The following is a 21,370-nucleotide window of genomic DNA, read 5'->3' on the forward strand; positions in this document are numbered from 1 at the left end:
TTTGTCTTTGGTTCTGTTTATGTGATGGATTACATTTATTGATTTGCATATGCTGAACCAGCCTTGCATCCCAGGGATGAAGCCAACTTGATTGTGGTGGATAAGCTTTTTGATGTGCTGCTGGATTCCATTTGCCAGTATTTTATTGAGGATTTTTGCATCGATGTTCATCAGGGATATTGGCCTGAAATTTTCTTTTTTTGTTGTGTCTCTGCCAGGATTTGGTATCAGGATGATGCTGGCCTCATAAAATGAGTTAGGGAGGATTCCCTCTTTTTCTATTGTTGGGAATAGTTTCAGAAGGAGTGGTACCAGCTTCTCTTTGTACCTCTGGTAGAATTCGGCTGTGAATCCACCTGGTCCTGGACTTTTTTTGGTTGGTAGGCTATTAATTACTGCCTCAATTTCAGAACTTGTTATCGGTCTATTCAGGGATTCGACTTCTGGTTTAGACTTGGGAGGGTGTATGTGTCCAGGAATTTATCCATTTCTTCTAGATTTTATCTATTTCTAGTTTATTTGCATAGAGGTGTTTATAGTATTCTGATGGTAGTTTGTATTTCTGTGGGATCAGTGGTGATATCCCCTTTATCATTTTTTATTGTGTCTATTTGATTCTTCTTTTTTTCTTTATTAGTCTGGCTACCAGTCTATTTTGTTGATCTTTTCAAAAAACCAGCTCCTGGATTCATTGATTTTTTGAAGGGTTTTTCATGTCTCTATCTCCTTCAGTTCTGCTTTGATCTTAGTTATTTCTTGTCTTCTGCTAACTTTTGAATTTGTTTGCTCTTGTTTCTCTAGTTCTTTTAATTGTGATGTTAGGTGTCAATTTTAGATCTTTCCTGCTTTCACTTGTGGGCATTTAGTGCTATAAATTTCCCTCTACACACTGCTTTAAATGTGTCCCAGAGATTCTGGTATGTTGTGTCTTTGTTCTCTCTGGTTTCAAGGAACATCTTTATTTCTGCCTTCATTTAGTTATGTACCCAGTAGTCATTCAGGAGCAGGTTGTTCAGTTTCCACGTAGTTGTGCGGTTTTGAGTGAGTTTCTTAATCCTGATTTCTAATTTGATTGCACTGTGGTCTGAGAGACTGTTTGTTATGATTTCCATTCTTTTGCATTTGCTGAGGAGTGTTTTACTTCCAATTATGTGGTCAATTTCAGAAAAAGTACAATGAGGTACTGAGAAGAATGTATATTCTGTTGATTTGGGGTGGAGAGTTCTGTAGATGTCTATTAAGTCTGCTTGGTCCAGAGCTGAGTTCAAGTCCTGAATATCCTTTTTAATTTTCTGTCTCATTGATCTGTCTAATACTGACCATAAAGTGCTAAAGTCTCCCCTACCCAAGGGAATCCAGGAGGGACTGAGCCTGAGGAACCTTGCACTCTGACGCAGATACTGTGCTTTTCCCACGGTCTTCGCAACCCGCAGGCCAAGAGATTCCCTCCAGTGCCTACCCCAGCAGGGTCCTGGGTTTCAAGCACAAAACTAGGGGGCCGTTTGGGCAGACACCAAACTAGCTGCAGGAGTTTGTTTTTTTTTTTTTTCCATACCACAGTGGCGCCTAGAACGCCAGAGAGACAGAACTGTTCACTCCCCTGGAAAGGGGGCTGAAGCCAGGCAGCCAAGTGGTCTGGCTCAGCGGGTCCCACCCCACCGAGCCCAGCAAACTAAGATCCACTGACTTGAAATTCTTGCTGCCAGCACAGCGGCAATCTGAGATCAACCTGGGACGCTCGAGCTTGGTGGGGGAAGGGGCATCTGCCATTGCTGAGGCTTGAGTAGGTGGTTTTACACTCACAGTGTAAACAAAGCCACCAGGAAGTTCAAACTGGGTGGAGCCTACCGAAGCTCAGCAAAGCTGCTGCGGCCAGACTGCCAGATTTCTCCTCAATGGGCAGAACATGTCTGAAAAAAAGGCAGCAGCCCCAGTCAGGGACTTATAAATAAAACCCCCATCTCCCTGGGACAGAGCACCTGGGAGAAGGGGCGGCTGTGGGCACAGCTTCATCAGACTTAAACATCTATGCCTGACGGCTCTGAAGAAAGCAGCGGACCTTTTAACAAATGGAAAAATATACTGTGTTCTTGAATAGCAAAATTCAACATCATAAAGATGCCAGTTCTCTCTAGTTAATTTAATAATAAAACATGGAATACTATGCAGCCATAAAAAGGAATTAAATCATGTCCTTTGCAGGGACATGGATGGAGCTGGATGCCATTATCCTCAGCAAACCAACGCAGAAAACAAAACACCACATGTCCCGCTTTTAAGTGGGAGCTGAACAATGTAGTCTCTAATAAAAATACAAAATTAGCCAGGCCTGGTGGCGCATGCCTGTAATCCAGTTTCCTGGGAGGCTGAAGCAGGAGAATCACTTGAACCTGGGATGTGGAGGTTGCAGTGAGCCAAGATGGCGACACTGCACTCCAGCCTGGGCAACAGAATGAGACTCCATCTCAAAAAATGAAAAATAAAATAAAATACTGAAAATAACCTAAATGACCATATATATATATATGAGAATGGTCAAATAAACTACAGTACATTCACACAATTTAGTACTATGCAACTGTTTCATTTTATTATAAAAATGAAGAAAAAAATACCTGTGTAAACTTATGAACAGCTATGGGGAGATTTCCAGGATATATCATTAAGTGGTAAAAGCAAATATAGATGGATATGTTAATTACCCCAATCTGATCACTATACATTATATGTATCAAAACATCTATGTACCTCATGAACATGCACATTTGTTGTCAATTAAAGTAAAATAAAAGCAAATATAGTACGTTACCTTTTATATAAGAAGAGAAAATAAGGAGTATGTTATCTTTTATATAAGAGAAAATAAGGAGATATATATATATATATATCTGCTTACATTTATAAAAAGAAACACAGAAAGAATAAATTTAAAAACTAAGGAAACTGATCACCTACAAGGGTAAGTGTAGACAGGAACTAGTTAGAAGGGATAGGGGATGGTGACACTACCCTGAAAACAGCTTTTTGTATAATTTTGTCAAAAAGAGAGGTAAAAACCTAAAATTGAATACAAATAGAAGCAAATGAACCTAATTATATTTCAAATGAATACAATAACCTTTTAGAAATCTGCAAACAATCTTGAACTCTACTTAGCAGGTTTATTTTTGTAGTAGTATGGGTGCAGCAATTCCAAAACTATTTTCTGTGTATTGCAGGATTGAATATGAATAAATATACTTGTGTAATGTTTGGAGACATGCTGCTGAGTGTTAAAGAAGAGTGATACAAATATGGAATAAGAGGACCAAGATAAAACCAATAGTGTTAAATTGGACTTGGAGGTATCACTGTAAATTCATGATTTATAGCTAAATAGACAGAAAACTAGATACTAATATAGATATGTTCATATACATATGACTATAGGTATATATATATGTATGTGTGCATATATATGTATCTGTTGGTCTAAAAACAATGACTGCCAAGTGCAATAAACGCATCTAATACTTGGAGCTTGGTTTTTAAATACCCTTCTTTAATAAAATGAGCTAAGGATTCTTGAAGAAATGGTTGATTCCAGGGAAGAGAAAGTATAATAAGAGCTATGTTGTGCCAGAAATTAAACATTAAAGAAGATACGTTAAAAGGACACAGGAATTACTTGAAGAAGCTCCCAAATATGTGACAAATAAACATCAAAATAAATAAAAGATAAAACAGTATAATCCATTGAAGGAACATGGCAGACATCGCTGTAACCAAACGATGAAAGTTAACAGCACCAATAATTAAACCAAGGTGTCACTGCCTCTTGATATGACACATTGAGGACTTAACATCACTTTAGGGATATTCCTGCCCAAAATGCATAAGTAAGCTGAGTCTATTAATGAAGAACTTATAAGACAAAGTCAAACTAGAGGGAATTCTGTAAAATAACTGCCCTGTACTTCTTCAAAACTATAAAAATGTCATAAAAGGCAAAGAAACACTAAGATTAGATTTTAGAAGATTCCAGGTTTTTTTTTAAAATGAAAAGACATGAAAACTAAATATAATAAGTGATTACGATTAGTTCTTCAATCATCCAAAAAACAAAATAAACATTATTGTGACAACTGGAGAAATCTAAATAAGGTCCATGGATTAGATAATAGTGTTAAATCAATGTAATTTCCTGATTGTGATCATTGTACTGTGATTTTATCTGAATGAATGCTCTTTTTCTTGGGAACCACACACCGAAGTATTTAGGGATAAAGGAACATGAAGCATGCAACTTACTTCCTAATAGTTCTTTAAAAATGTATGTTAGTCAACTGCAAAAATATGGAACCAACCTAAGTGCCCAACGACCAATGAGTGGATAAAGAAAATGTGGTATAGACACACCATGGAATACTACTCAGCCACTCACACACACAAAAAATAATAATAATAATGTATTTTGCAACAACTTGGATGGAGCTGGAGACCACTATTCTAAGTGAAGTAACTGAGGAATGGAAAACCAAATACCACATGTTCTTACTTGCTAAGGAGCTAAGCTATGGATATGCAAAGGCATACAGAGTGATATAACAGACTTTGGAGACTCAGAAGGGGGAGGGCGGGAGGTAGGTGCGGAATAAAAAACTACATATTGGGTACAATGTATATTACTCAGGCGACGGGTGCACATGTGCATGCATGCATGTGTGTGCATACTCAGAAAGGAGATAAAATGATAAAAGAAATGTGGAAAACATTAATAATTGATGAATCTGAGTAAAGAGTATACAAGAGCTTTTTATATTATCCCTGCAAATTATTTGGAAATACCAAAATAAACAAATTTTTAAATAAAAATAAACTCCCATTTAATAAAAAATGATGCAATAGGCAAACATTGAAATGGCCATGGAAAAAAGCTAAGAGTTGTAAATATTTATGCCATATACACATACCTGTCTGTATTCGTGTTAGACTGAGAGTTTAGAGAGTTATCCAACTCATTCTCATTCTCACTTTCTCCTGACTGGCTATTAACAGTTCCTTCTTCTTCACCATCTACATCATTAAGAGCCTGTCTCAACACAACAATAAAAATAGCACAAGTGGATTATATATATACTTAGACTTTCTTTTCTTTTTTTCTGTCATAACAGAAGAGAGTTCCCTCCTCCTAAGCCCTCCACATGTTGTAGAACACAAATCTTCTCACATCCTTCCACTCCTATCAATTATCCTATCTCTCTACCACATTTTCAACATGTCTCTGTAGTAGCTTCAGTTCACCAACATTTAAATGTGAGCAAGCCTCTCCCATCTTAACCTGACCCTATACTTACCTTAAGCTATATATATCTTCTTTCTTCTACCACCAAACTTCTTGAAAGAGTTGTTCCACCCTCCTCACTCACCACCTATGCCCTGCAACTTTGCTTCTGCCCTATTGCTCTACTCAAATTGCTCTCTACAAGGTCAACCTCAACACACTTATTCCTAACTCAAATGGATATTTCTGTCTTTGCCTTCCCTTACTTTTCTGACCACTCATTTCTTTCCTTTAAAATCCACTTGGCCAGGTGTGGTGGCTCATGCCTAAAACTCTAGCACTTTGGGAGGCCAAGGCAAGTGGACCACTTGAGCCCAGGTGTTGAAGACCAGCCTGAACAACATGGCGAAACCATGTCTCTACAAAAAAATTTAAAAATTAGCCAGGTGAGGTAGCCCACACCTGTAGTCTCAGCTAGTCAGGAGGCTGAGGAGGGAGAATAACCTGAGCCCAGGAAGGTCGAGGCTGCAGTGAGTTGTGATCGTGCCACTGCATTCCAGCCTGGGCAACAGAGCGAGACCCTGTCTCAAAAAAAAAAAAAAAAACCTACTTGATACACTTCTTTTAACTCCCATAATACTGTATTTTCTTAGATTTTCTCCTACTCTTCTGGCCATTCCTTCCCAATCTCCTTTACTGATCTTATTTTTCTACCCTTTCCTTGTATCTGATGATGTGACTCAAGTTACATCACACCTACTAAGTAAGCACTCAATAAATTTTAGCTATTATTATCCAGTCTTATCTTGTTTGGTACAAACGTTACTCACAGGAAGTGCAATACACTTAAGTAAAAGCAAATCTAGCAACCACAACTAGCATTCATTGATATTTAAACTTTTAAAATATTTACCAAAAGGCCTATATCAACCTTTTCTCCCCTCATCTGATCCACTTTCTGAATGTTTTTATCTAATTCCAAAGCTGTAATTACAAATGAAATGCTATTAATTTCCAAACCTCTATCTTCACACCCAGATCTGTCCTAAGCCCTAGACATTCATATTCAACTGCCTATAAGATATCTCTATTCTGGCCAGACACAGTGGCTCATTTCTGTAATCCTAGCATTTTAAGAGGCCAAGGCAGGAGGATCATGTGAGCCCAGGAGTTTGAGACCAGCTTGGGCAACGTGGCAAAACCCCGTCTCCACCAAAAACACAAAAATTAGGCAGGCTTGGTGGCGTGCACCTGTGGTCTCAGCTACTAAAGAGGCTGAGGCAGGAGGATTGCTTGAGCCCAGGAGGTAGAGGCTGCAGTGAGTCATGATTGTGCCACTGCATTCTAGCCTGGGTGACACAGCAAGACCCCATCTCAAAAAAGAAAAAAAAAAAAATCCCTACTCAATAGGTCCAAGCTGAACAGCTTTCTAAGCCCTCCTACCATTCTTCCAGAAACTTTGTTCCTGCCAATATTACCTAAGACCATGAACAGTGTCACCATCTACTCAAATGCTCAAGCCAGCAAATGAAGAGTTACCCTTCTTTCTCACTTGTCCTGTCCTATCGGCCACCCAACCCTGCCAACTCTACCTCATTTTAACCACTCTCAAGTCTATCCCTATTCTCCTCTATTTCCTTCCCTATTGGCACGGCTTTGGGTCAGGCCCTCACCACTTCTAAGATGCCCACCTAAGTCTTCTAACCAGACCCTCTCTCCAGTCTTGTCCCTCCCCAATCCATCTTCCACACTATACTGGATCTCATCATGACTCCACTCTTTAAAATCCTTCAGTAACTCTACTTTTACTTTCCAGTCCTTAGTCCTTCAGGACCTAGGTCCTACTTGTCTCTCTAACCTCAACTCCTGCTATTTCCCTAATCCAATGACAGAGACATGCCTTAATCATCTATGTATCTTAGCATCTAGTGCATGATTTGAAATATTACACGATGAATAAGTGAGTAGGTTTAGTCTCACTAATTCCTATATGGATGAAGAAACTAGGACCCAGAGAACTTAACTAATGCAGTTACAATTCCATTTTTTCTTGGTGACTCAAGATTATCTATAGCAGGCCGGGCGTGGTGGTTCATGCCTGTAATCCCAGCACTTTGGGAGGCCGAGGCGGGCGGATCACAAGGTCAGGAGATCGAGACCATCCTGGCTAACACGGTGAAACCCCGTCTCTACTAAAAAATACAAAAAAAAAATTAGCCGGGCATGGTGGCAGGCGCCTGTAGTCCCAGCTACTCGGGAGGCTGAGGCAGGAGAATGGCGTGAACCCAGGAGGCAGAGCTTGCAGTGAGCCAAGATTGCGCCACTGCACTCCAGCCTGGGCGACAGAGCGAGACTCCGTCTCAGAAAAAAAAAAAAAAAAAAAAGATTATCTATAGTAACACTAATTTCCTTTCTGATGTATAGCAGTCCTTTGCTTATCTATTCAGGTATCCTCTCTCTCCTCCTTCACCGCCATTTTTCTCTGCTACCTCTGCTTTGAGAGGTTCACATCACTGTTTTTCATCTGCTATCAGCTGTAAATTGAGAAAGAACTTAAACCAGGTAGGTAAATTAGTTGTATCAGTAACATTAATTTGAAATTCTACTGCTGTATTAATGGTAATAGGCTCAGGTGTGCGAATGGACTCTTCAACAGAATAAAATCTGACTGCTTTATTCCATGTTGCTGGGATACATCGTGTACTTGTTTACAGGCTCCAATTAACTGAAAAAGTACTTAAAGTATGACTGAAATAAATAGGGCACACTTCACTTATGATTTATTTAAATAAAAGTAAAATCTTCAGTTGAACATACTACAGCAATAAGATATTCTAGGGTGATTAAATTTCCAGCTATCTGAAAGCTAACTTCTCACTAAGTGCCAAAACATAAATGGTTTTTGCCGGAAATATGGTAAAAGGTTTTTGGCTATTTAAAATAGGTGTAACATTTTACTTAATTGCCTTGGAAGTATGAAACAATATAATTAATATATCTTTTATGATTCTGGACCTTGCAACTCCCTAGGAATATCCCTCTAATTGATGATTCTCTTCTTTTTTCATAGAAACTATAACTTAGGAAATTTCATTAAACAGGTACTGAGTCCTAGTCATGCATAAGTTGTTTTATTTTAGTATTAAATTATTCACGGGCTTTAAAAAAAGTTTACTATCTCAAAATTCTAAACATTTTCATTAATTAAGAATTCCCATTAGGTTAGAATACAGCGAATTAATGTTTTACTACTGTAATACAATTCTCCCATATAACTAGTTGATACATTGCAAGTTTCTTGTGAAGCTATTTTTTAAATATCCTAATACATTAAAAGAGACTAACATTTACAAAGTACTATGTTCCTGGTATTATACCAGGGATTTTACATAACTTTTCTCACCTGATCCATGCAACAACGATATCAGGTACATTCTAGTCCTATTTAACAAAAAACGAAGAAGCAAAACACATTCTGAGCCCACCCAGATATTTTAAGAAATCAGCTCAAGAACAAACAGCTAGTAAGTAGATCCACCTGACTCCAAGTGGAAAGACTCCCTGCTGTCTCCATAATGATCGATGGTGGCAGTCTTGTTGAGCCACATGGCCTAGATTCGAATCCCATCTCTGATGCAAACTATGTGATCTTGGCCAAGTCACCTAATTTTTCTCAGCTTCAATTTCTTCATCTGCCAAATGGGGATAAAGCAGTATATACACCTACTAGGTAAGCACTCAGTAAATTTTAGCTATTATTATCCAGTCTTGTTTGATACAAACATTACTCATAGAAAGTGCAATACACTTAAGTAAGAGCAAATCTAGCAACCACAACTAGCACTTGCTGATATTTAAACTTTTAAAATATTTACCACAAGGCCTATATCAACTTAAACTTCCTTTCAGCATGAGTGTTATAGCTGTGAGTAGAACACATTACCTGAGGTTCTATGACAGACTCATTAAAGATAGATTGGGTGATAGGGTCTTGATTTACCACAATGGGACCCTGAGAGGAATCAGGAGCCACTGTTACATTTGGAAACCCTGCAAAAGGAAAAGAAGTTGTGATGATTTGTTTCATTTAATTAACTTGACTTCACAAGCTCTATACTGCCATTGGTTTGCATCATCATATGAAAATCTTAAACAGTAGCTCACATTAATGTAGTGCTTACTATATGCCAGGCACTGTTCTAAACGTACTTACATATATTAACTCATTTTACTCTCATAAAACCCTATAAGTACTATTACTATTTTACAGATCATAAACTGAAACTCACAGACATTAAGTAACTAGCCCAGAGTAACACTAATAGATTGCCAAGCCGGAATTCAAACCTTACATGAAAAACTAATGATGTTTCTAGAAGATTAAGATAAACAATGAACTACACACACATTAAAATAAATAATGCGTGTATCTGACAAGAGGCAAAGTTCCTTTTAGAGAGAGACTGAAGTTGCTTTAGGTTTCAAATTAAGCTTTATTCAAGTCACATTTTAAAATTACAAAATCCTGTACTTTAGACCATATTTTAGTAGATTAAAACAATTTACTTTTCCTTAGCTGAATTATTTGTAATACAAGTAGTTAATATTCTTAGTGGAAAGGAAACAGATTATAATGACTCTAACCCTAACAACCCTTGTAAATCCACCCTACAATACTTGTAATATAAATAATATGATGCCTAAGAAAGGACTTTAAATTCTTCCAAATAGTCAACTGTGGGCTACAGTTAATAAAAAAGAGAAGCTTTTGTTTGAATTGAATACCTGTGCGCCTACGAGGAAACAGCTCTTTTGCTGCAGCTATTAGATGATCAGATTTCTCCAACACATCTTGCATCTGGTATTGATCAGAAAGAATCTAGACATGTGTTAATGACAAATATTATTATTCAGATAAACATATATTTACTTTTCAAATCGCAAAGGAAAAGACATAAAAAGGCCTGGAGCATGAAAATAACCATAGGCTACCTTCCTAAAAACCTTCAGTAGCAATATCCTTAAGAACCAGTAGATGGGGCTAAGACAATAATTAGTGGCTTTCCAATACCTGACTGCAATCCAAAGTAAGAAATATTCACAATTGTGACCCACGACATTTACATACACATATACAAAATAAAAGTTTTAATTAAATAAAAAGTTAATTAAAATAAAATTTTTAATTAACCTTGCTCCATGAGAACCACTGATATTTTCTTGTTAATTTCTATTCTATTTTTTAAATGTTGGCAGCAACTCACTTCACAATTCATTAACAAATTATAATCCATAGTTTGAAAAACACAGATGAAAGATATGAATCTTTGAGCCATAAACTTAGAGGTGTTTCAACCACTAGAGTGAATTCAGAATCCACTAATGTAATCCACTAATGTGTCAAGTCATGACCTACAACTTTAAAAACATGACATATGAGTTTTAGGATTAAACAAAAAATGTGAGGCCTCTGTGTTTAAAAACAAATCAGCTTTTTACCCTGGAGAGGTAGGAACACAAAAAGTAACATTACAGTAGTGCCTCTGATTATGCACTTTCAACTTAGGAACTTTCATAATTATAAGTAAGGCCACAGGCTAGAGTAAAAGCCAGATAATTCTCTCGGCACCACCACCAGATGGCATTCTCAAGTTAAAAAGTACCTGGAAACTGCTCAGTTTCCAACACTTGACTCAAATTGATAAAATATCTGGTAACAAATACTCTTACCAGAATTTCTCTGTACTACAAAATCAAATACATGCACAATGTGACCTCAGTTATTGTTTTAGGACACAGAAAGAAAAATAGCAAGAGTCACATTCTTAATTTTTCCCCTTCTTCCCCGGCTATAGCCAAGCAGGTTGGCTGACTCAGTGAGAAGAAAGCCCTGAATTTATTCCTTCTACAAAGAGTAAGCTTTGGAATGGTATCAGGTCAAGAGCACATCAGACCCAGAAGACTGAGAGTCCAGTCCCAGTCAACAACCCTTCCCCAGCCCTACAGGGGTGGTAGACGGATATGGAAACACTGAAAACCTATATACCACTCTAGAGATGTTTCAGAATTTTGCTATAACTTAAATTATATTATCCCACAAACCAAATTTCTATTCTTACTTAGCCGTCTTGCAAGTACAAGGAATTATGAGCTTAGGAAAGAATGTGAATGAATGAATATAATCTTTCACTATACCAGAAAAATTACACAAAGCTTATTTCCTAATAATAATTTTAAGAGTTTACTATTTTTTAAAAGCATTGACCTATCAAATAAAGAGATGGAATTGACACATGAAGATTATAATCTTATAACCATATTGAGACCTGATATTGATTATAATGAGGTCTCATGTAAAAACCATTATCTGTCACCTTCTGCTAGTCCAAGCTTGTCCAACCTGTGGCTCAGTCAGGATGGCTTTGAATGTGGCCTAACACAAATTTGTAAACTTTCTTAAAACACTATGAGATTTTTTTTTTACAATTTTTTTTTTTTAGCTCATCAGCTATCATTAATGTTAGTTTATTTTATGTGTGGCCCAAGACAATTCTTCTTCTTCCAATGTGCCCCAGGAAGCCAAAAGACTGGAAACCCCTGTTTAGTCCCTGCCCTTGGGAAAAATGGTTTGAGTGATCAAAGATCAGTGTATTGGCTTTTACTTCTTCTTTCTAGATTTATAACTCCTCTCATAAAGCCCATCCATTTGACAGGTAAACTGATCTCTACAAGTCTAACTCTATCTATTACTCCTCAAATGAGTTTGCAGAGCACAAACTTAAACCTGTAAGTGGTGGTACACATGTTGGATTTTCAAAGGATCCCAGTCTTTGCAAAAAAAAAGACATTATCAGAAACTCGTCATCTTAGCCCTTTTGTACCATGGTAAAAGACATCAGGTAGAATTGGGAAATTACAAAGAGGCTTTAGGAGTTATTACATTTTGGGGATTTATAAGATCTTTTTGAAAGCCTCCCTCTCCATGAGTGAGAGGGAACCCTAATTTGCTTGATTCCCATGGCATGGGTGCATCTTACAGCAAATGAAATCTAAGATTATGCTGGCCAAAGAGCTTTCTCTTAAATTATGTTAATCTGGGAGTCCAGCTTCAGGTGGATGGGTCCTGTTAGCTTTAATACATAATGATGAAGCTTATGTGAATATGTCTAAGGAGGCTTCTTCCTTTGGTCCACTGCATCCCTTAAACAGAGACGTTGCAAATTTACCAACATTGAAATAAAAGATGCACATATCCATTGACTAAGCAATTCTACTTTTAAGAATTTATCCTGAAAATATACTTACATGTGTACCCAAAAACATTTTCAAGGATATTTATTACATTATTGATAGTAGCAAGGTAGAAAACAATCTGTGGGTAACTGACAGTACTACTTAAGTATCCAGCAATGTTCTTTTGGTTTCTCCTTTAACAGCAGAACTCCTGCATTTTAGCCAATTACATAGCTAGATTTCCCAACCATCTTTGTAAGTGGGAATGGCCATGTGATGACTTTCTGGCCAACAGGATATATGCCAGAACTTCTGGGTGACATGTAATAGGAGTAGCATGCACTGTTCTTCCTGTTTCCTGCTGGCTGGCATATAGCTGAATGAAGCTGCTATGGCCATTTTGTATTCAGAGACAGAAGCTGTGTAATAAAGGACTGCAGAGTTCCCTACCAGCTACCACTTTCCTCTCAACTGTTTCATAAACAGAAACAAATTTGTTTGTTTAAAGCAAAACATATAGGACAGTATTTTTTTATTTCCAGAAGCTTAAACTATACTCTAATACACAACCTAAGTGTTCACCAATAAAGCACAGGATAAATAAATTGTGGTACATCTATATGCTAATGGCCATCAAAAAGAAAAGGTAGATGTCTAAGCACTGACAGGAAATTATCCCAAGATATGCTGGTAGAGAGAAAATACCTGAATCCTGATGAGAGCTGAGGTGCTCAACCCCTGCAGCACATTCAAATTACATACGAACTGTCTAAAAAACACCTACATGGGGCCACATCCTAGGTCAACTAAATCTGAATCTCTGGGTATAGAGTCCAGATATAGTTATATATATATATATATATATATAGAGAGAGAGAGAGAGAGAGAGAGAGAGAGAGAGAGAGAAAGAGAGTTTTTTTTTTTTTTTTTTTGAGACAGAGTCTCACTCTGTTGCCCAGGCTGGAGTGCAGTGGCACGATCTCAGCTCACTGCAACCCGGATTCAAGCGATTCTCCTGCCTCAGCCTCCTGAGTAGCTGGGACTACAGGCACCTGCCACTGTACCCAGCTAATCTTTAGGGTTTTTTTTTTTTTTTGGTTTTGCTGTTGTTGTTTTTGAGACAGGCTGGAGTGCAATGGCCCAATCTCGGCTCACTGCAACCTCTGCCTCCCAGGTTCAAGCCATTCTCCCACCTCAGCCTCCCAAGTAGCTGGGATTACAGGCACCTGCCATCATGCCCAGCTAATTTCTGTATTTTTGTAGAGATGGGGTTTCACCATGTTGGCCAGGCTGGTCTTGAACTCCTGACCTCAGGTGATCTGCCCGCCTTGGCCTCCCAAAATGCTGGGATTACAGGCATGTACTGCCACACCCAGCTGTTATATATTTTTTTAATGAAGCTTCTTGACCCTGACTGATTCTAATGTGCAGTGAGAGTTGAGAACCACTATACTAGTGCCTGAGGCAGCAGATCTACAAAAAGAAGGCAAAGAAATGTCACTCATCGTCTCTCACCACCCTTCTTTAAACACCTACTTCTACCACATCTATAACTTGTATGAGAAATTCAGGACATGAGCAGGAACCACTAGAGAAAGGAAAATAAGCCCAGAGTCTGATGCAATCCAAGCAGGCTGCCTTTTTTCGTGGTGAGATCTGTGTTTTTAGGCCTTTCACTGAGAATTACCCCATAACATTTAAATGTATGTGACTTGTCCAAGATCACCAAAAGATACTTATCTGTAAAGAAGCATTCTCTCAATCAAGCCACTGTTCTTTTCTCAAGCTCATGTAAACATTTATTTGGGAGATATTATTCTTCCTGATGATGTCTAAGACTGAGACTTTATTTCAATAAGAAGCCTAACAAATTCCTCAAAAGAAAATGTATGATTCAAAGCTGCCGTGAAAGGTCAGACAGCTAAGTGCTGTACATAAGCTTCAATCTGAACAAGGAGCAACACTACAGACAAAGCACATTCCTTCACAATAACTTCAGCTCAAATTTAAAAAGGTTATTTGCTGTAGTTTCCTCTTATTTCCCATATTGTTTATCCCTACATATCTGATTACTTATCTGAACACCCCACGTCTGGCAAAAGGTTAAGCCAAAGACAAGTTGCTTATTACTCAGTTGGACAAGCATACAATATCATTATTTTTTTTCAAAGTAACCTAACAGCACTGCTGTTAAACTAAGAAAAATAATTATAGCAGCTTATATATAAAAAGAGGAATAAGAAAAGATTGTGCTAATCACTTTACTGAGAAAAATAATTATAGCAGCTTATACACAAAAAGAGGAATAAGCAAAGATTGTGCTATTCACTTTGTAAGTATTATATCACTGAAATCTCATAGCAATACAAGCAAATAATAATTTTAAATATGAGAAAATTCAGGCTGAAAAGTTAAATAATTTACTTAGGGTCACACAGCTGGTAAGTAGTAGAACAGGAATTCAAACCACCAAACCAGACTCCAGTCACCACTCTGTTGCTTTTTTTGAAGTCCACATATAGATTACTGAATAAGAATGCAGTGATTACTAGAGTCTCTCCAATGTAAATCAAATTGAAGAAAAAGAAAGAACCCTATTTATCTCCTTTTTTTCTTTCTAACTCTAATGCAGTTTAGCATTACCTCCTTCATGATAGACAATCTTCTTTTCTCAAGATTTAAAGTTTCTGGTTTCTGCTTCCTCCATTTTCTCTTCAAAGCTTTTTCTTGGAGTTCCCAGTGTACTAATGCTCTATTCTTTGATTTGTGTATTTCATGACGGCGTACCTATATAGAAGAGAAAAGTACATAAAGGAACGTTTCAGACACAAAGAAGTTGCCTATTCAGATGGTGAGATCACCTACTCTAGTTCATCACTTTTTAAACTTTTTCTGGTCCAATATGTGCATGTTTATATATATTCATAGCCAAAATTTTCAGTCCCCTAAATTTTCAAAAATGATCTTAAAGAAAGAAGTATATAGAACTGGTAAACCTACGTAAAAGATGTACAGAAAGAAATAATAATTTCTACTACTTTTCTGCAAGACTATCCAGCAAACTAGTGTTTTTCAAACCACAGGTTGGGACTCACTTAATGGATGATAAAATCAATTCATGGGTCAAAACCAGCATTTTTTTTTTAACATACAAATACACACACACACTAACTGAGCACAGTGTAAAAGGTACAAAATCCACCGAGTCATCTTTGGCAAAGACACACTCATTTCATGATCATCACATTACTACCAAGAAATAATAATGTAATGTGTTTATAGCCCTTCAATGGCCTCATGTGGGAGTGGGTCACTGAAAATACAGAAGTCAGGGAAATAGAGTTCCTGAAGTACAAGAAGAGATACGCGCCACAGATCTCAAGTGTTAGAGGGTTCACTAAGGTGGGTTCACTAAGGTTCACTAAGGTGGCTAAGAAATAAAATTAGATATTTGATTTTACAAGTACTCTAGTATTCAGAACTATGAACATGAACATATATGATAAAATGTACTGCTGAGTTTTCACCATGTAAATAAAAAATCAATCCATTAAAGAGACAATAACAAGTATTACACAAGGATTCTGACTCACAAAAAACAAATGAAGATGACATTTTTTAGACAATTGAGGAGATTTGAATATGGGCTAGGTATTAGGTGTTACAAATAATTATATTTACTTTTGTTGGATGTAATAATGGCACTGTGGTTATGTTGAAAAAAAAGGCTTACATTTTTTAAAAATGCAAACTGAATATGTAAGCACAAAATGATGTGTTCTCTGGAATTTGCTTTAAAATATTTCAGTGAAAAAAGAAAAGGGTAAGATAAATGAAGCAACTGTGGCAAATTTTTAATAACTATCCTATCTGGGTGAACAGTACATAGTAGTTATTTCTATTTTTATCTCCATTTTCCCTTGAGTTTGAAATTTTTCATTTAAAAAATATTAACTCAGTTGGGCATAATTATTATTCTCAGTAAATAGTTAATGAGCACTTACTAGGATTAAGACTCCCGGGTACACAAAGATGCATAAGATATGGTCTGTATCTCTCAAAAGCATTAACAATCTGCCCATTGAGATTGGGCACATCCATATAAAGACAAATGATATACATTAGATGTCATATACTCAATGCCTAAGTTAGGTAGTAATAGTTCAGAGGAGATAACTGTTGGTCAGTTTCAAAAACAGGACTTCAAACTTACTATAAAACGATAGTAATCAAGACAATGTGGTACTGGCATAAGGATTGACATATAAATCAGTGAAATAGAATTGAGAGTGCTGAATAAACATTTATATTTATGGACAAGTGATTTTTCAACAAGAGTTCCAAGATCATTCAATGGGGAAAGAATAGTCTTTCCAATAAATGCTGTTTGGACAATGATTATCCTTTAGCAAAAAATAAAGTTGGGCCCCCCTCCCACCACACACCATACAGAAAAATTAACTTAAAATAAACCATAGTTCTACATATAAGAACTACAACTATAAAACTCTTAGAAGAAAACATAGGAGTATGTCTTTGTGAACCTTGGGTTAGGTAACAGTTTCTTAGGTATGATACTAAAAACTCAAGTGACAAAATAAAAAACAGGTAAATTTGACTTCATCAAAATTAAAAACTTCCCTGCTTAAAGGACACCATCAAGAAACTGAAAAAACAACTAAGAAAATGGGAGAAAATACTTGCAAATTATATCTGATAAGGAACTCAAATCCAGAATACATACATAATTTTTATAACTCAACAATAAAAGCACAAATAATCCAATTTTTAAATGACTAAGGTATTTGAATAGACATTTCTCCAAAGAATATAGTAGAAATGGCCGAAAAGTACATAAAAGGATGCTTAACATCATTTATCAATTAGGGAAATGCAAATTGAAACCACGATGAGACAGCACTTTACACCTACTAAGAGAACTAAAATGAAAAAGGTCACAGTAACAACGTGAGGAAACTGGAAGCCTCATACATGCTGGCAGGGATGTAAATGGTGCAGTCACTTCATAAAACAGTTTGACAATTATTTAGAAAGTTAAATATGGAGAAATTATATGACTCAGCAATTTTACTCCTAGATGTATACATATAAAAGAACTGATAATATATGTTCACACAAAAACTTGTACATGAATGTTCACAGCAGCATTATACCTAACAATGCAAAAGCAGAAACAATGCAATGTCCACCAACTGAACAACAGATAAATAAAATGGTAGATCCATACAATGGAATATTATTTGGCAATTATAAGGAATAAAGAACTACTATGGGGCCGGGCGCGGTGGCTCACGCCTGTAATCCCAGCACTTTGGGAGGCCGAGGTGGGCAGATCACGAGGTCAGGAGATCGAGACCATCCTGGCTAACATGGTGAAACCCCGTCTCTACTAAAAATACAAAAAAAAAATTAGCCGGGCGCTCTGGCAGGTGCCTGTAGTCCCAGCTACTCGGGAGGCTGAGGCAGGAGAATGGCGTGAACCCGGGAGGCGGAGCTTGCAGTGAGCCGAGATCGCGCCACTGCACTCCAGCCTGGGCGACGGAGCGAGACTCCGCCTCAAAAAAAAAAAAACTACTATGAGCTGGGCGTGGTGGCTCATGCCTATAATACCAGCACTTTGGGAGGCTGAGGTGGGCAGATTCCTTGAGCCCAGGAGTTCGAGACCAGCCTGGGCAAGACGGCAAAACCCTGTGTCTACAAAAAATACAAAACTTAGCCAGGCGTGGTGGCATGCACCTCTAGTCCCAAGTACTCAAGATGCTGAGGTGGAGATGGCTTGATCACAGGAGGTGGAGGCTGCAGTGGGCAGAGACATACATGCTACAACAGGGATGAACCTTGAAAATATTATGCTAAGACAAAGAAGCTAGACACAAAAGGCCACGTGTTGTATTCCACATATATCAAACGACCAGAATAGGCACATACATAAAAGCACAAAGTACATTGGTCATTGCCACAAACTGGGAAGAACTGGGCACAAGGAGTGACTGTTAATGGGTAGAGGGTTTCATTTTGGGGTAATGAAAACATTCCAAAATTAGATAGTGACAATGGTTGCACAACTCTGAATATACCAAAAATCACCAAACTGCACACTTTAAACAGGTAAATTTCATGGTATGTGAACTATATCTCAATAAATCTTAAAAAAAAAAAAAAAAAAACCTAAGTGGAAACATAAAAAAAAAAGTAGGATTTGAACTAGGATAAGGAAGTAAGGTAAGATTTGAACGGGTAGAGAAGAAGGTACAGAAACTGTTCCAAGTAAGGAATGGGGGCTCAGACATGGAAATACACAGAAATTATTACATTGACTAGAACAATATGTTTGTATAGGGAAGTAATAAATAATGCTGAAGATATCTGTAGATTTTTTTAAAAGGCAGATAGATAGATATATATCGGGCAGTACTAGACTGAAGAGATTTCAACTATAAACCCAACATATTTAATGAAACTCTAATACATACTAATTGATATTCCTAGCTAAAATCAGGAAGTTCAGAAGATAGGTGTTTTGATTTTATATAGACATAAACAAGATTAAACATAACTGAACAACTTCCAGGAAGTGCCTATAGTTTCTATTCTAAAGGTTACAAGTCAAATACCAAATAAAACACTGAATAAATGACTTAAGTTTTGATATTAAACTCACCAGATCTTCAGGAGTTGCCCGATGAACTGTTAGATCAGTCACGGTATTCTGTAAAAAAAGGTGGCCTTTCTTTAAAAAAAAAAAAAAAAAGTTTTCTTATAAAATATACACATTTATTGGATTTTAATGGCTAAAATGGTTTCAAAATCCTAGGACCAAAAATTCTTTCTTTCTAGGAACCAGTATTCTCAATTTAGATATGAACACATATTAGTTTTAGGTGTCCTATTTATAGAAAATAACAGACTAATTTTAGATGTCTTACAGAAAATAAGTACTGTATTCACCAGGCAGTCATACACTATAGTAAAACAATGAAAATACTCAAAATGAATATATGATATATGAATTAATGGTAGTATATATTCAAAATGAGTAAGTTTAACTAAAGTTTTAGTTTTCACACTGTAGTCTATGGAATCCCAGGATTCCACAACGCAACGCTAAAGGTTCCTAAAAGAAAGTGAGATCACTGGCTGGGTACAGTGGCTCATGCCTGTAATCCCAGCACTTTGGGAGGCTGAGGTGGGTGGACCACCTGAGCTCAGGAGTTCGAGAACAGCCAGGCCAACATGGCAAAACTCCGTCTCTAGTAAAAATACAAAAATCAGCCAGACCTGGTGGCGGGCACCTGTAATTCCAGCTACTGAGGAGGCTGAGGCAGGAGAATCACTTGAACCTAGGAGGTGGAGTCTGCAGTGAGCCAAGATTGTGCCACTGCACTCCAGCCTCAGCGACAAAGCGAGTTTCTGTCTTAAAAAAAAAAAAAAAAAGAAAGTGTGATCACTATAGAGAGGTTCAATTTGTGTCTGCAAACATCTTAAGCATAGGTGCTACTACAATGGAAGATGAAATTTGAGGGCAATGCATAATTTCATAAAATGTGAAAACAGTCACTTAAATTAAAAGGCACTAAACTAACATGGCAGGGATACCACCCTGCACAACTCCATAAGTTACCATTAATATCGGAGTCCGTGTAAATAGCACCCCTTGAAATTGTGTGGTACACAGGCTGCACAGCTCTAAGTAGCAACCCTGTAACTTGGCCCTTTCCAAAGCAACTTCAGCCATTTTGCTACACAGATTTGGTAAGGCAGGAAATAAAACAAGTTAGTTTTACTTCTAAGTGACGAGGAATACAAACAGTCAAAAATGGCTTCTGATCAAAGACTAAACTTTTTGGCCATGATTTATATTTGGCTCAAGGCTTTTATGTATGAAAACTGTTATTACTTTTACAATGATTTAGAAAGGTACAAGAGCCAGGCATGGTGGTGTGCGCTTGTAGTCTCAGCTATGCAGGAGGTTCAGGAGGCCGAGGCAGGAAGATCCCATCATGAGACCAGGAGTCTGAGGCCAGCGTGGGCAACATAGCGAGACCTTGTCTCAAAAAAAAAAAAAAAAAAAAAAAGGGAAAAGGAAAAGAAAGGTACAAGGTACAACTACAGGATCATGAGAATTGTTTTTAATAGGCATTTAAAAACTCAGGCATACAAGTAAGTGATAGGCTTGAAATTTGTTCTCATGGAAGAAAATAATAATTCCATCAATACTAAAACCATTGCTTAAAACCATTTTCTTTTGACATTGCATTTAAATCTAATCTACAAGCCATTTCAGAAAATGTTTCATTATTTTTATCAAGACAGTAATAATCAGTTTGATCTCTTCTCCATCATTTACCATTTACTCCAAATGACTTACGACTATTTTCCAAGTTCAGTCTACCTTCAAAAAACAAAAGATTTTTCCAGCACTGCAGATAATAAAAAGTAAATGAGGAAGGTTCTTAATGCAATTTCAAATGATAGATTTCAATTAAGTTTTAAGCAACAGTGGCATATTGGAATAAATGCAGTCATCCCACGGTATCCAGGACACCCACATATACCAAAATCCACACATACTCAAATCCCACCTAATTGGCTCTCCATATCTGGGTTTTACATCCTGAAAATACTGTATTTTCAATCCACCTTTCGTTGTAGAGGTGGAACCCCAGGATACAGCCAACTGTATTTATTGAAAAAAAATTCATGGGTAAATGAACCCGTGCAGCTCAAACTCATGTTGTTCAAAGGTCAACTGTACTAAACTTCTCAAAGTAACCACTCTGAAGGGGAAAATATGTTATCACATATTTTTTTTCCGATTTATTAGTTTACTTACCTTAGAGTCACATCCTTGTT

General features: G+C 37.1%; 1 protein-coding gene across 13 annotated transcripts in view; it reads right to left on the reverse strand.

Annotated features, from left to right (window-relative positions):
- SPICE1 (spindle and centriole associated protein 1) overlaps positions 1–21,370 on the reverse strand; it is a 70,636-nt gene that overhangs the window by 39,228 nt on the left and 10,038 nt on the right. For 8 of the 13 annotated variants that reach the window (XM_055381641.2, XM_055381643.2, XM_055381638.2 and 5 more), the window contains exons 3-7: positions 19,179–19,226; positions 15,140–15,283; positions 10,049–10,142; positions 9,207–9,313; positions 4,953–5,071 (exon numbers count right to left, since the gene is read on the reverse strand). In XM_055381641.2, coding sequence (XP_055237616.1) covers positions 4,953–5,071; positions 9,207–9,313; positions 10,049–10,142; positions 15,140–15,283; positions 19,179–19,226 — 512 coding nt within the window. Of the gene's footprint in view, positions 1–4,952; positions 5,072–9,206; positions 9,314–10,048; positions 10,143–15,139; positions 15,284–19,178; positions 19,248–21,370 lie in introns of all 13 variants that reach the window. The other 5 variants (XM_055381639.2, XM_055381640.2, XM_055381634.2 and 2 more) reach the window with 1 other exon arrangement.

This window comes from Gorilla gorilla, chromosome 2, assembly GCF_029281585.2.
Source record: "Gorilla gorilla gorilla isolate KB3781 chromosome 2, NHGRI_mGorGor1-v2.1_pri, whole genome shotgun sequence".
NCBI lineage: Eukaryota > Metazoa > Chordata > Mammalia > Primates > Hominidae > Gorilla > Gorilla gorilla.